Source organism: Tubulanus polymorphus, chromosome 1 (assembly GCF_964204645.1).
Source record: "Tubulanus polymorphus chromosome 1, tnTubPoly1.2, whole genome shotgun sequence".
In the NCBI taxonomy this organism is placed as follows: Eukaryota; Metazoa; Nemertea; class Palaeonemertea; order Tubulaniformes; family Tubulanidae; genus Tubulanus; species Tubulanus polymorphus.
In genome coordinates, this window is record NC_134025.1 from 1,702,747 (window position 1) to 1,719,579 (window position 16,833).

General features: G+C 36.4%; 2 protein-coding genes across 2 annotated transcripts; both read right to left on the reverse strand.

Annotated features, from left to right (window-relative positions):
* Positions 1 to 412: 412 nt before the first annotated feature.
* Positions 413 to 3,532, reverse strand: LOC141914738 (calmodulin-alpha-like). Its single transcript, XM_074806018.1, has 5 exons — positions 3,307 to 3,532; positions 1,867 to 1,897; positions 1,166 to 1,309; positions 835 to 1,086; positions 413 to 614 (listed from the first exon to the last, which is right to left on the reverse strand). Exons 1-5 carry the CDS (start codon positions 3,307 to 3,309, stop codon positions 571 to 573), a joined length of 474 nt encoding a protein of 157 aa, XP_074662119.1. The 5' UTR covers positions 3,310 to 3,532; the 3' UTR covers positions 413 to 570.
* A 1,824-nt stretch (positions 3,533 to 5,356) lies between these two features.
* LOC141915318 (histamine H2 receptor-like) lies at positions 5,357 to 6,334 on the reverse strand. Its single transcript, XM_074806804.1, has one exon. The coding sequence runs from the start codon at positions 6,332 to 6,334 to the stop codon at positions 5,357 to 5,359; it is 978 nt and encodes a 325-aa protein (XP_074662905.1).
* Positions 6,335 to 16,833: the final 10,499 nt, after the last annotated feature.

The window sequence follows — 16,833 nt, forward strand, 5'->3', positions numbered from 1 at the left end:
TAAATAGATATCATATCGTCACAATTAATACAAACTTCGTCAATGTTTCTATTTTCGTGAAATTCTGCTGATATGAACTAGAACGAATTGGAGGAAGCTGCGGTGTAGGACGTGTCCTTCCACTGGATGGTTATGGGTACACTAGGCTCATCAAGTGTAGCAGAGCAGTGTGGGTACAGCGAGGATACTAAGAAAAAGACTACCAGGTATCATTTGTGTTCTGAGTTCAATCATGCACTGATGCATCCATGGTTGAATCAAGAACAAACTTTAAAGACCCCGTCTTTACAATGTTGTAGTCAAATTTTTTTATGGTCCCGGATCAATAGAAATCAATTAAATGATAAGGATTTTATACGTAGATTGCATTCACCCGCGGTACCATCTACTGAACTAACAAACTTAACTCGTTAGATATTTACTTTAATAGTGATGATAAACTCAACACACAATTCATGTCTATTCGTACACATTCAAGCACCTTTCGACCAGAAGAATTGGCTAAACTGAAATTAAGACAAGCATCATCTATTTACATTTACTGTGCTCCATTTTCATCGCTCGCTCGGATTATTGAGTGTACTGGCGACCAGAAATAACGATATTAGCAAACTCTGAAAACGGGAAATAACATCGCGTAAAAGTATCAACAGCGCATCGGAAAATAATCACAGAATAATCCTCGAACAAAGTGTGCAATAAATGATTCATAAACACGTGTGATAAACACACCGGCAAAAACTGATCAGCTATTAATGAAACAGGAAACATAGAGTGATTAGAGACTTAAGAATCGACCCACATTAGCAGCTAGCGGCGCGTGGGTTGTGTTACCTTGGAATGTAATTTTTCCGTCCTGATCCAGATCAGCCTCCCTCAAAATAGATTCGATCTCTTTTGAAGTTAACTGCATGCCGTGTTCCAGTAAACTGAGGCATGTTTTCAGATCACCCGGGTCTAAGTAGCCTTTATTTCCATGATCGATCATGTTGAAGGCTTCCATCAGTACCTCGTCGCTGAGCTGAGCTTCTTCTAGTTTTATAGCCATGAAATTCAGAAACTCTGAGAAATCGATCGTTCCATTACCTGAATATTAAATTCGTTAATCATTAATTGATTTGTGTTCAATAGTGTGTATTTTACATACAAGTCTGTTTGTACTGACCATCCTCGTCGATTTCTTCAATCATTTCAGTCAAATCATTATCACTGAATGAAACGCCCATAGTTCTCATCGCCTGCGCTAGTTCAGTTCTAGTAATGTGACCATCTCCATCATCGTCGAATAGAGTAAACGCCTCTTTCAATTCTATACAGAAAATCATTTTACGAACATAAAAGATTTTTGGGCAAGGTTTGTTATAGATAGGCCTGTTGGCAGGGAATACGGTTTACGGAAATTATCAATAACCGTCACGTATCCTATAATTTGGAGATTGAAGTGGAAATTAAAACCTTGTAAGGTTCATACAGTCCTTTTACTATGACACTCTTTAAACGCGCGGGCGTCAATTCATCAATATCAAAACGATTCTTTAAAGATTCAACATAGGCAATTTCTAATTAACGATTTTAAGCAGGATGAATAAGAGTGTTCCATCGAGCGTTTCGTGAGACTGATAGGAGTGGTTTTTGAGGACTTGTATTCCGCACAGTTTCTAACGTGGAACAGTTATTGTAATCGAAATGGATGCAGCATATTAAACAATAATATTGTAATTTTTCTGCGAATGTTTGAATCGTTTCCTGGGCGTACGATTTCTCCCATAATACATGAGTTTCGTCGAAAGATCGATTTAAAAACCAAATGTTTACGATATACATATTATGTCCATGGACTGAACAGTCTGTGATCAAATTGCTTACCTGCAATTACTTCTTCTGTGAGTTTATCTGCCTGAAAACAGAGATTGAAATAATCAAGAACATATCCAACACTGTTACCGTATGAATAATGAGAATCCCAAATCAACACACACCCAGCCGAACGATCGAGACATTTTTACGAAGGATTCGTGCTCGAAATCTCAAATTCGTTTTTCTCAAGTGACCTAGATATTCAGTCTAAAGTAAATCTACTACAACACGAAATATTTCAGTCGGAAAGAAAAGATTTGTTTTGCTTTTTCAACGCGTCTTTTTATTCGCGTGTATATGTATGCATATCGTTTGACATTTTCAGCAGGTTAGGCGCTTTATTCTGCTGCAAAAACCGGTTACTTCTGTTGAAATTCTTCAATGTTTACAGCCACATACGCCACCGTTATCGATATGATTATATTTTGTATCATTCTCTACATTCAAAAGAACTTGAATATAAAGATGAATGAATCAAGAAATATGAGATAATAAGCTTCATGGCTTACTCGAACCAGTTTGATACATGAGTTAGTGTTAACTGAATTGAAATTAGTTAATATAGTTTAGAACATAAAAACTGTGGTACCGGACCGTGCTGTATGACGGTTATTCCTCCGGGTTAGTGTTGGGCGCAAAATGACAAAATCGTTTGAATCGAATCGTCACACTTTCTTTATCGACTATTCTTGGCGAGGTAATCGAAATCGAAAAGCAACGTAATATTTCGTGCGCTAATTTTGAATATCGATGAATGAGGTAAACAGAGACCATTGCCGACAGGAGACTTGATCAAATTCGTATACATTTTGTAAGAAACGAATTAATTTTCATCACAGTTCGACGCCGTTGTCGACGAAGCCAATAAAAACAGTTTTGATAAAAGCCCGAGGCAGGATATTGCTTCGGGCCGTTGATTAAAACATGTAAATGGAAACGTTACAGTGTTCTACGCGACAAGCAGAGCCACTTACGTGGTTTCTGTTCTACAACAACTTCACCAACATGACGAATACCACGAATGTGATCGAAGATGACATTTTCATTCCTATATTGGATCATGGTGTCCCATCGAAAGAAGATTTTAACAAGGGCCATGATCTAAAACGTGTTTGACTCATGGGCGGATCCAAGGTCCGTCAGACGTTGAAAGGAGCGCGAAGAAATGAAAACAGCTACTGAAATTGGTCATAAAATTCCTCTCGTTGGTTGTGAAAACGCTACGAAAAAGGGCGATGAAATTTAGCCCCGAAAAAATTGCCGTTGTTTCTCAAGTACGGAAAAAATACGATGGGAGAACGTGCTGCTTGTTGCCCACTCCTGGATCCGTCCCTGTGACTTCTATACTTTGATAAGTTTGATTAAGATATATAAAAAGAAGGGCGAGACGTGAGGAGAGAAGAGGGAGGAGAGAAAGAGGGTTAGCGAGGAAAGAGTGAGAGCACTTACCATTTAATCTACGCTGAATCAGGCATTGAAGCAACCACGCAGACCTTCGAGTTCAGTTCTCTCTGACACTACCGCCTTTGATATAATCACACCCAGCAGACACACAACAGACATTAATAAATCAACGCCTTTAACGCATTTAACAATCTTCAATTCCAGTTTTAGAAAAGTGAAAAACTCTATGAATAGACTAGTCTAGTGACGACAGCTCAACTGAGTAAAAAAAATCTCAACATATATCATATTGTAGAATATAATTCGCTTGACATAATACGTGTTTTTTTAAATTTTGAATGCTTTATCTAATCGTTATTCAGATTGAAATATGCCTCGACGAAGAGATATTTGAATATGACCGACATGCTTTTGGTAATTTGATAAACACGCTGTTGTGAGAGTAATATTTGAATTCTTCTGGTTTCTCAGATTTTAATCACGCCTTGTTTGTGTGTTTTATATACATTATGTTATAAAATATCCTCACATTCATGAAAATCTGTTTATTAGATATTGATATAGCGAGAGACCTTATCAAGTTCCATTATCAAGTTACTTACTTCCTTCGCAAATGAAAACATTTTCATAAACATTTAATGTTCAACGCCCAAAACGAAAATTATTTTGCGAACCGTGAAGAGACCGTGGAGCTTCATCGAAACCGAAATAGCTACAGATTATCCCACAGTCGAGAGTGACTTTAGTCAAATGGGCCACAATCGGTGGGGATTTAGCTCTTTTTTCTACCCTTTCGTAGAGTTGATCAAAACGCAAACAGCCTTCATATACCAGAGACATGATGTTAACAATTTTCGGTCGCGTTCACGAGTGTAAGTGACAATGACTTGATAGCGTTCGTTATTCTTCAGAAGATATCGTGTTGTTTACTTTGATGATTTTTTTGTGGCAGAATTCGGGTCATTGAATTGCTGCTATACATAATGGCCCCTCGATCTGGCGACATGACATCGGTACTCGAATGGCCCGTGATTTTAAACGCTAAAATCCGTTTAGAAGATGATAACCTTTGAGCCGTCACTGCCTGATTGTTTTAGTTCAGTACTGTTTACGTGATTACATGGTGATACCAATTAATAATTCAACCCCTTATAAATGTGAAGATGATAAGCTGTTTATAATCTATAGATTAACAGAAACTTCCCAGCCCTCCGTAATGATAGACAATCGATAGAGAGATTGACGTGCATTTAAAACGGCTATTTCTCGACAAGCGATGTCGTTATCACCCTCGTAAATAACTGACATCATTTCACCATACATTCTTGTATCTTAATAGCAGTTCTCACATTTTCAAAACGATATTATTCAGAACTTCGCCATTGCTTAGCATTTCTCCAGTACTGGATTCGCAGCAGTTGAAAGTGTGGAATCTTTTTTTCAGATCCCGTAAAAAACAGTTTACTTTAACGAATGAATCGTGACAGTTATCGCTATACAGATATTACAATCCTGATTTATGTTTTATTCATTATATTCCACGGTATCGAATCGTGAGGTAACCATCTGCTGCTGCTACAGTATCATAGAACACTGCGACGACTCCTCGAGAATAACGAGCAATCATCTCTTGAGATGATTGCTCGTATAGTTGAGAGGAAGCTTTAGTATGAATGATTACATACTCTGCAATGGACGAAGCCAACCGTTCCAAAGGCCGTTCACAGAAGACTTAAAGCTTCCTCAAAAATGTATATGTATCAGAGGCTTGAATTAAGTCCTGTCCTATCAAATCTAGTATGAGACAAAGAAGATTACACAGGCTATTCATTGCTGCTTATTGTGTTTTTGAATCACTGAAGATGCTCAAAAAATGATCCATGTTTTTAAATCTTCTTGTCATTCTGGTTGAGATGGGCTCTAGATTTATGGTTTGCGGGTACGGTTCTCCTTGATTTTCAAGTAACTTGAAGATACAGCCAATTAGAACAAATCACCCAGAGAATGTTATAGAACACAAATGATAATTGATACTTTATTCTTCGAACCATTTTCATGATACAACAAACATTTTTTTGAATATATCATTTATCAGTTATTCAGCAGATTGTTCAGTTACACTTCCATTGATATTATCTACTGAATATCTACAACGTAAAATACCGTAGAATGCCGCCCTGTATTTCGGGTTAGTGATGCCGTATATGATTGGATTCACTACAGAATTTGCCAAGGCGAGAAAAAGAAAGGCGCCTCGAGTAGTGAAAAAATACTGCTCAAACTCGGGTGAAGAATAGCCCAATATAATCAGGGACACGGCGAAAGGTGTATAACAAACAACAAATACTGAAGTGACAATAAATACAATCTTAGTCATATTTCTATCCCTGATTCTATTACTAGAATTGCGGTGTGCGTGATTTGTCGCTATGTTTCCGTTTCCTACGCGTTTTCTGCTGGACACATACGATAGGTAAATCACCACGTACAAGCAAGCAAGTATCAATTCTATACATAATATGGTGATACCGACAAAACAAACATAGCCTTTATTGAACGCGTGTTCTAAATTACACGGGTAAGGCCATTTTCTGCCCTTATAGAGCATCATTAACCCGAGGAAAATAGACACAACCCAGGTTATACAGATATAAACTACAACCCTTTTATTGGTCAACTTTGTTCTGTATAACAAAGGATATTTGACGGCCAGAAGTCTGTCAATAGCTATCGACATCAAACTGAGCAACGATAAAAATATCGACATCGAATACAACGACATGATAACAAGACAATGCGCTTCTGTGTTTAAAGCATTGAAAATCCATTTCCAGGTATTCAAAAACGAACATAGACCGATCATCAAATCTGAACAGGCTAAACTAGCTACGAGATAGTTAGTTCCGGTTCGCAGGTGAGGGTATCTAGAGACGACGATTATAACCATCAGATTACCGCCAGTAATCGCTGCGAACAACACTGAATCACGCAAAGGAAAGATGACTTTCCTGATTACATCAAATGTAACATCGTCGGTTTCATTAGGTCTCGGAACTTGCGTGTCGTTATTCATTATTTTCTAGTGGTCAAGTGAATTGACGGTAACAAGTGACATTTGAAGTCAGGGCGTCTGACGACCAGCCAATCGATTATATAAAGACGGTCAGATACGTTAAGTGGCACCAAGACGCCGATTTTTTTTTTGAGCGACGCGGCTGATCCTAAAATGAAGGAAAAAATGCAAGCCATTATTCACTTTCCGATACGAGCAATCCATTAATCACACATGCGGGACCCGAACCCTGCCCTGAGCCAATCTAACGAACAGTACCATAGATTTCCATTGGTTTTCGTCAGGTTTTATCCTGGACACTATTCCACAAGTGTAATATTGACTTTGAGTAAAAGTTAGTTCAAATATCAGGCTTTAACCCAGAACTGTGGAACTGGACAATAAAACTATAAGCTTATAGTTCTACGATAGTAATGGGTCGATATCAGTTCATTTCATCCATCGCTCCTAGATTCACAACAGTTCATTTTATGTTCTTCAACGAATCAATTTTTCTTTATTGTTCCACACGTAGAATCTTCCTCAAAAATTGAATGAAATATCTAAGATAATCATCGTCATTTACTTATTTTGTCTATCTATATATAGTACTAATGAGTTGGACGAGAGAGTGATTTATAAAAATGAGGAAATTTCAAATATATACACCGTGAAATGAATGAGATAGTGGTGCGCGTTAGGCTGAAAAAAGTAACGATATTTCAGCGCAGAAGACTCTTGTAACCTATTAAATTAATTGTTCTACCTATTTTGCTGTATTTTGAGTGCCATCCACTAATTGACAATAACGAGGATAAAAGCATATCAATTAACGCGCGTATTGTACACAAAATTTCAATGTTGAAAATCTTGTGTTAAAACAAACACATAGAATATTTTTTATCTTTTGATCGGCAATTTACGACACAATTCTGTTCATTCTGTAGATCGTTTGTGAAGTATGTTTGCATATGTGAAATAATAGCTTTTCAGGGAATACTAGGCTTTTTATTATATTTGAAATAACGGTTTTTGAATTCTATTACACGTGTTTGGTGTGTAATAACTGGCAGGTGAATAGTGATAGGTAGTGATCGTTTGTAATAAAAGCATTAAAACCTGACTGCAAGATTTTTCCACTGCTCAGTGTTTCATTTGGTTCTTCTTCGTTCTTCAACCGTATCGATATTTTCGATAATATTTCAGATAATATCCTAACGATGAAACAGCGATTCTCAGCGCAATAGCCACAGGATGAGAAATTTGATATTAAGTACAGAGTACCTTAAATTAACATCGATCGAATATCTGTAGTTCGAATAAAATATATCAGAGACCAAGTGAATTATAGAGCCTGCTCTTGTGTTGAACGAGGCCCGATCTAAAACCCGATCATTCGACTGTATTTTATTACGGAGCGTCACTCGTGTCGATATGCGCGTACATTGATTTATAAAATACAAACAATTGTTTAGAAAATGACAAAACTTGTATTGTATAATCATAGTAATGTATCTCAAATAATAGGAATAAATTGACTCAAGAAATATGAATTAGTCTTTGTTGATCGCGAGTAGAAGGCAATTTGTGTAGTGTTTATCTTGCATTAACTCAATCCCTTTGGGTGTTTTATTGAAATGACGCTTTCGTATGTATTTATTCTCGGCTGGAAAAAGCCAACGTTCGTTGCGTTGAATAAGCATTTAATGCAACAACAAAACTTAGTTTTACCCCGACTGACTGCTGCCATTTAACCATTTTACTGAAATACGAGATATACTTCATTTCGCTTATCCGGCGATGCTTAATGAAAAATTATTTCAAAAGCTTTTAAAGTTGCCTTCGAGCTCCAGTGACTCATTAGAACACATTGGGGACGAAACATTGGTGTAGGCTGTTAAAAAACACATTCTTACAGAATTATCATGAAAAGTCGAATGTTGAGGTAATACTTCATCGTCACAAATCAAAAAATGTTCCATGGATATAAATTGAACTGGGGGTGAATTGATTGCGGTGAATGCTTTCAAATCTATATTTCAAGTATATTAAACAGGCAGGTGATATTCCTATTAAATATGGATATTTTACTCCATAGATTTCATTACAGAAAAATGCCGAATATGAAAGATACGTAGATGTCAATCGACTTGTGAAGCGTTTTGTGCACAACGAGAAGTAAGTAATGTATAACAGTGTTTGAAATTCTATCAAGATTGTTTGCAATACCGTGGCTTAGATACTTTCTCTGCTTAAAATTCACAAAATGTAACAATACGATTTATTATCGTAGAAATAAATGGGATTTCTGCTCGCAGGAGTCATTAATACGTCTCACTCGAATAGCAGGAAACATGTATAAATATGATTGGTTTGGGAAAGAATTCGTGTCGTAAACGCCCTTCCGATTTAAGTCATCCTATCTGTCAGTGACGAATACGTTACTTCTAGCCATTGACAAAACGCTCGTGTTGTAACGATGATATAAAATCCCACATAAAAATGAGAAAAGGTTTCCTCAATTGAAAGATTTCAACCTTTCGACTTAATGTCCAGAAACTAAGTGCAGGATCGACGATAATCTACAAGGTTTAAGTCGAAAATTCGAATAAATGATCAGCCCAAGGAAATATCTGCGGACCCTTTTTTCTTTATGAGTGTGAGATTTTATATTGCTCGTTACTTCTACTTTTTCTTAAGAAAATATCAATTGATAAAACACACGTTTTCTGTAGCTTCGGAAACAACGCACATTTATCATCGAATATTTGCGAACCAAGTTTCAATATTTGTAGTCTGGATATTTGCGCTCAGAAAAAGATGTTTGTAAAAGTGACTACGGTAAGGGCGGCGGTACACCTGCCTACAAACGAGTAATCACGCGGTTTAAAAATAAACCGCAATAAGACCAATTAGATATAAACTGTCTTTCAGAACGACAGCTTAACGTCGATGAGATTACACGACATTTACTGTCGTCGTTTACTATAGTCAAACTTGTCTATGGTAAAGTCGAAGCTGAAGCAAGGTTTGCTCCTCACTGAATTTCTAATAAAGAGGAATTTCCAAATGAAGTCGGAGATCTTAATAATTCAAATTCCTATTCAATCGTTAAGACAATGACATTGTATTTATGAAATGGGGATCTATTTGATGTCACGAATCCTCAAACCTAAAAGACAGACTGTGGTGATGTAACTTATGAACATATCCATTATGAAATACTTTTTGTATACACTACCACGAATATTACCTTTTTCAGTCTTTTTTTGTATTAAGTTTGATCGAATCTCGATTAGATTATTGGATTCTTGATCAAAAAAGAAATACCTTGACACCTTATACTAGATGAATTTCTACTATCATTTAGATGAATATTAGAATCAAATATCTAACCACCACTGAGTGAATTACTGATTTAACAATAATTGCCTATAAAAAGATCAAAAGAAATGAAAACGGAAAATACATTATGACTCTACTAAACCTTACCGTTTCAATTTAGCATTTTATTTAAAAAACGTACCTTGAAAATTAGAGATATTTCCTGTCATCAATGTCCGAAATACAACTAACCGGTGTGTTGGAGAATGCAGAATGATTTTATCAACCAGACTCAATAATACCCTTGTTATTTACATGTTCTATAAAGGTATGATCGGCTAGACAGACCCCTGAGGGTTCCTGGTTGACCATGAAGTGCGAACATAACCCGACAGCATCTGATTTATATAGACGTCGATTGATGATGCAGATCGCAGGGGTAAAGTCTGCCCCTTCACCATCTCATCATTCAAAAGCGTCGCTGTCGCTAATATCCGTTGTTTCTCGGCGATCTTCTTCATTCGATATCGAATTCAACTGCGCGCAAAAAACCATCAGATTTTTACACCGGTATTTTACGTATATACAGTGAAAAAAGACACATTCTGGATGCAACGAGTGTTAACGATGAACTCATTGATACAGGACCAACTCAAATCATCGGTTGAGTTTTGTATTAAACATTTGACATAAATTCGCCATGTACAATTTTTGAAACACGCTGAATCCGTGTGTCATTGAGTCGGAAATGTTTGCTGGAACTCGCGGTTTTTCGACGATTCGACTGGATTCTAATAGTCATCTTCAGGAAGTGAATTCGGTACTTGTGACTGTTAGGATGTAGTCGAAACATCGAATAAACCATTAGCACGAGGGAACATTTTCGACTCTTTTTTATTTTAGTGTTGAAATCTGGTATCATCATCATGTGTATAATTCAATTCAATTCAATTCTTACTTTATTGCCTCTTGGAAAAGTTTCACAATAAATCATACAAACATAAAAAGCAATAAAGGAACATTAAAAAGACAGGTTGAAATTTACAAGAATTACGCGATAAGATTAAAAAAGGAGACAAGGTAACATATAAGAAAACAGAACAAACATAGTTTAAATCATATATTTACCCGTATTTTATCAATGATCACAACGTATATATATATATATATATATTGCATGTGTTCAGTTGTGATCGGTAAAAAAAAAGTGAAGGACGGTGAAATTAGAGGTTGCCGTAGTGCATTTTCTTGTGAACATCGCAATAGTTATCATCATTATCTTCGGTCACATTTTCTACATTTCTGCAGATAACAATTCTGTATTATTCGGTCATCGATAGTAAAGACGTAAATGGCTCATTATTGGGTAATTCTGGATGACGTGATACAGTACCGGAAGCTGACCGGATACAGAGCGGTAGGGGATCCTTGCAATCGGCTACGTGTCTATTCAGAGATTGAGAGTCTTATTCATAGTCATTCACAGAATTTGAGAAATTACAGTTAGATTTTGATTGAATCTGAGAAGAAATCCGGGACCGGAATCCACACTAGCGAACCTGGTAGATCCTCGCTTGCCACAGGTGGAATCCTCGATTGCCACAGTCATAATCAACTCATGTCACATCAACTATTGACGGCATTTCACCAATTCCCTCAACGTAGTTTTAAAGAATTTAATTCTGATACTGTAAATGATAAAATTACAAGCGTAGTTCGCCATCCACAAGATAGATGTCGTGTACATCAACTGAAACATGTTCATATGATCATAAATACTCAATCGATTTGTGTAAAATAAATCCAATAGACTATATGAAGTAACGACTATAACACGTGGTAACATACATACTGCAAATGTAGTCGATATGATCAGTAAATTTACTGTAATTGCAAGATCCTGATTTCTTCGAGGTTTCGAAGTTTCGATTCTTTGCAGCGGAATTTCAGTCGTTTTCGAACATTTCAAAACGAAAATGATCACGAAATTGACGACGATTATGCATAAAGTGGGGAACGTAAATTGCAGAAAAAATATAACGAAGAGAATTATCGAGCCCGATTCTCCTAAAGTTTCCCGAGGTATCATACAATACGATTGATCAACACCAGGTGTAAACTGAATATCCATTACCCACAACTTTAAGATATTTAATGGAATCGTGCTCGCTATTAATAATAAAATGACAAGTCTTCGACGTTTGTTAGTGATGAATGCAGTCGCTTTCAGTGGACTACAAACTGCAATGGCGCGCTCGGTTGCAAATATTACAACAATCCACGATGACAATAACGAACAAAATGTAGCGAACATTTCTCCCAATTTACACACGACAACGTGACTGGCCAAAACGTTGATCTTTTCATAACCTGTAACTATAGCCATACCGTCTTGTAACCAATTTCCTAAACCATTTATGAATATATTACCGCAGTCAGCAATGGCGAGGATGACAAAGTACAAAGCTCCCGAGTTGTTCCACCTGTTAGCTTTACAAAATACAACGATCGTCAACGGATTCCCGAGTAGTCCTAAAGAGATTATGAATATAGCGATATAACCCCTTAAAAATCTCGAAAAGAGATAGAACGAATACGAGAACTTCAACCACGGAAATAGGAGGGTTGGTTCCGTCATGTTTGGATCGAACATCTTCACGCTGTGAAGGCAGTCTACCTAATGATTAGATGTATATATAGATTTTGGTTTACGCATCTAGAATACGAATACGAATACGAATACGAATACGAATACGAATACGAATACGAATACGAATACGAATACGAATACGAATACGAATACGAATACGAATACGAATACGAATACGAATACGAATACGAATACGAATACGAATACGAATACGAATACGAATACGAATCACGAATACGAATACGAATACGAATACGAATCACGAATACGAATACGAATACGAATACGAATACGAATACGAATACGAATACGAATACGAATACGAATACGAATACGAATACGAATACGAATACGAATACGAATACGAATACGAATACGAATACGAATCACGAATACGAATACGAATACGAATACGAATACGAATACGAATACGAATACGAATACGAATCACGAATACGAATACGAATACGAATACGAATCACGAATACGAATACGAATACGAATACGAATACGAATACGAATACGAATACGAATACGAATACGAATACGAATACGAATACGAATACGAATACGAATACGAATACGAATACGAATACGAATACGAATACGAATACGAATACGAATACGAATACGAATGAAACGAATATGAATAGAAATGAAAGATAATGATTTGGAAAACAATTTCATGGGTTCGTTTCATTACGTGGTAGATTGTGACAGTAATCGATCGACATTGCAACTTTCTTTTATTTTCACTGTTTTAAATGCGTCCTATTAATATTTGTTCCGTTCGTTTTTGTATTTTAATGCCGTGTCTGTCCTATGTAATTCTGTTATTACTTAGGAAAAAATCTTAATTGGTCACAACGTTGACCACAAGCGTAAAACAAGACACATTTTCAAACTCGGGTTTTCTTTGGCCAATTGTTTGAATTTATTTTTCATGAAGAATGAATCCAGTTTGTACCGGTGTAGATACCGTATGTACGCATACTAAATGACTGGTATAGGCTGAATAGTTTTGCATCGAAGAGAATTGTAGTTAAATTCCATTCGCATGGTAGAAATTCACGAATTCAATTTGTCTTCTAGATGCACAAAAACAGTACACTTTCATACCCTGTAACAATTCTTAAATTTTGATTTGATATAAAATGTGTACTGAACGTCTATTCGATATGAATAGACATCAGTGCATTTATACATCTAATATTCAGCAGAAACTTATTTCATTCAAATCAGAATCAGTTAATGTTCTGTAAAGATGGTAACTGAAAACGGCACAGCGGTTCATTACATATTTTCAATACGATTCGCTGTATCAGTGCGTTTTGTTTCTTTGCTTCTCAGAGGTTACGTTTCACTATTTATCTTGATCGTCGGAATCAGTGGTAACTTGCTTACGATTGTAATTTTCGTCAAAGCTGCCAGATGGAAGGACACTGGAGTGATTTATTTTACCTATTTAGCCATTACTGATTTGGGAAATTTGTTTGTAAAAGGCGTCGATGACTGGTTGGAAAGCGGTTATACAGTTGTTACTGGTAAAACTAAAGGTATCGCGATGTTAACTAGTCATGTTGCTGTATGTAAAATCGGTGAAGCGCTTGCTGTATTTTGTTCATTTTTGTCATCGTGGATAGTTGTAATGTTTGCTATAGAACGCGCTATTGCTGTTTGTTTACCGCTGAAAGCTGGGACACTTATCACTCGAAAACGACGTAAAATTGGTCTCATTCTTATGTCATGTTCCACCTTTCCATTGAGCGTTTTAATGTTTTTGACAATCGATATCGGTGTAGCCTTTGGTCGACCTCTTTGTATGATACCCGAATCATCAGGACAGTTCGGTGCCAATTTCCTCTTCGTCTTGTTCACCCTCGAATTCACGGTTCCAACAATCTGCGTCAGTTTGTTAAACCTTATCATTATCTGCGGTTTTCGTTTTTCGAATGGGAAAAAAGACATGATTAAAAAACGAAAAATCCAAGAAAAAGAAATTACGGTGAATCTTCTGATAATTTCATTAGCGTTCACTTTTTGTATGTTACCACGTGTTCTGTTTGTAATGATATTGAATTCAATTCAAATCACGTGGACTCCACGAGACAACAGAGTCTTATATGATATAATGCGTATAACAGACACGATCTGGTTTTTCAATTACGCATGTAATTTTTTCATATACAGCTCCCGTTTAGGTTTCTTTAAATCAACACTTGTCCAAATGTTCATCAGAAGAACCGTTAACTTAACAACTCTTCATCAAAAATAGATAAAAACACATTGAAAACACAGCCTTCGTATATTCGTATCACTGCGCCCAACGGGATTGGTTCTACTTTTCTAGAACCCCAGACCCCCGAGTACCGTGCGATGAGAGACCAGCTGGGAGGACAATCTTCAAATAACGACGGGGAGAATTCATCTTTTCACTAACTACTCAGTGATTAATTTTCTTCAATTTGTGAATAATTTCTTAGATTTTGGAGTGATAGAAAATATTAAGTAGATAGGTTTTGATGAATAATTCATTAAGCTGCTAAAATTCGGTTGTTATCATCTATATAATCATGCCTAGGGTGAATTTAGTCGTGAAATTACATTAGGAAATAAGAGAATTGAGACCTGAAGTCAAAAACGAATCATGAAATTCAAAAAGGCCATCAACAGAATAGCATCGTATTAAAGAATTAACCGCGATCTAAAATCAGTAGCTTCCGTCTTTAAATCGCCATTAATGAAACGCTATGGATCCGTGTTGTGACGATGATATAAAGAGAATCCGACAATAATAACGAAACAACAAGTCCGAAAATGTTTCCTTGAGCCAGGAGTTTATTCAACGTTTTTAACAGTCATCTTCATGAATATTTTTTCTTTATACCAACTCCTTTAATCTCTGAAGAAAGAGATTCTGCACTGAGTGTGTTGATTAATTCCATTGCAGAAAACCAACAGAATGTCAAGCAGCGTCAGTGCACAACCTGGACCGCGTGTAAAAAATTACATGCGCAATTCAGAAAAAAGATCGTGTCAAAAAAAACTGAAAAATGAAAACCGTAGATAATGATGAGGTTAACAAATTCAACATCCAGAACGCAGATGACGCAGACCAGACATATTTTCAAAATTTTCTGTGGTCAATTGTTTGAATACATTTTTCGTGAAAGATGAATCCAGTTTGTACAGGTATAGACACCGTATCTCCGCATACGAAATCACTAGTTCATGCAAAAGTCTTTGTGTCGAAGAGAATTGTAGTAAAATTACATTATCTAAATCGCATTGTAGAAATTCACAAATTCAATTTGTCTTTTATTTGCACAAAAAGCAGTCCATTTTCATGCTGTAACGATTCAAAAAGTTTTATTTGATATAAAATGTGCACGAAACGTCAATTCGATATGAATAGATGTTAGTGTATTCAATGGAACTTATTTCACACCAAATCAGAATCAGTTAATGTTTCGTAAAGATGGTATTCGAAAACAGCACAGCGGTTCATTACATATTTTCAATACGATTCGCTGAATCAGTGCGTTTCGTTTCTTTGCTTCTCAGAGGTTACGTTTCACTATTTATCTTGATCGTCGGAATCAGTGGTAACTTGCTTACGATTGTGATTTTCGTCAAAGCTGCCAGATGGAAGGACACTGGAGTGGTTTATTTTACCTATTTAGCCATTACTGATTTGGGGAATTTGTTAGTAAAAGGCGTCGATGACTGGTTGGAAAGCGGTTATACAGTTGTTACTGGTAAAACTAAAGGTATCGCGATGTTAACTAGTCATGTAGCTGTATGTAAAATCGGTGAAGCGCTAGCTGTATTTTGTTCATTTTTGTCATCGTGGATAGTTGTAATGTTTGCTATAGAACGCGCTATTGCTGTTTGTTTACCGCTGAAAGCTGGGACACTTATCACTCGAAAACGACGTAAAATTGGTCTCATTCTTATGTCATGTTCCACCTTTCCATTGAGCGTTTTAATGTTTTTGACAATCGATATCGGTGTAGCCTTTGGTCGACCTATGTGCAGGATACCCAAATCATCAGGTCAGTTCGGTGTTATTTTCCTCTTCGTCTTGTTCACCCTCGAATTCACGGTTCCAACAATCTGCGTCAGTTTGTTAAACCTTATCATTATCTGCGGCTTTCGTTTTTCAAATGGGGAAAAAGACTTGAATAAAAAACGAAAAGTCCAAGAGAAAGAAATTACGGTGAATCTTCTGATAATTTCATTAGCGTTCACTTTTTGTATGTTACCACGTGTTCTGTTCGTAATAATATTGAATTCAATTCAAATCACGTGGACTCCACGAGATAACAGAGTTTTATATGATATTATGTATATTAATAGCGCAATTTGGTTTCTGAATTACGCCTGTAATTTTTTCGTATACAGCTCTCGTTTAGGTTTCTTCAAATCGTCCCTTGTCCAAATGTTCACCAGAACCATTAAATAAATACAAAATGCATCTACTCTTATCTATAGTATCAAAGTTTGCCCATCGCCGATTAGGTTCGAATCCCAGGATGAAATTTGC

What these genes read in the sequence shown, in the direction of transcription:
- LOC141914738 (XM_074806018.1), bottom strand. An exon ending in CACAGAAGAAGTAATTGCAG is followed by an intron (nt 1,310 to 1,866) that starts GTAAGCAATTTG and finishes TTTTCTGTATAG; the next exon opens with AATTGAAAGAGGCGTTTACT. An exon ending in TGAAGAAATCGACGAGGATG is followed by an intron (nt 1,087 to 1,165) that starts GTCAGTACAAAC and finishes TTTAATATTCAG; the next exon opens with GTAATGGAACGATCGATTTC.
- LOC141915318 (XM_074806804.1), bottom strand. Translation starts at nt 6,334, where the DNA reads ATGAATAACGACACGCAAGTTCCGAGACCTAATGAAACCGACGATGTT.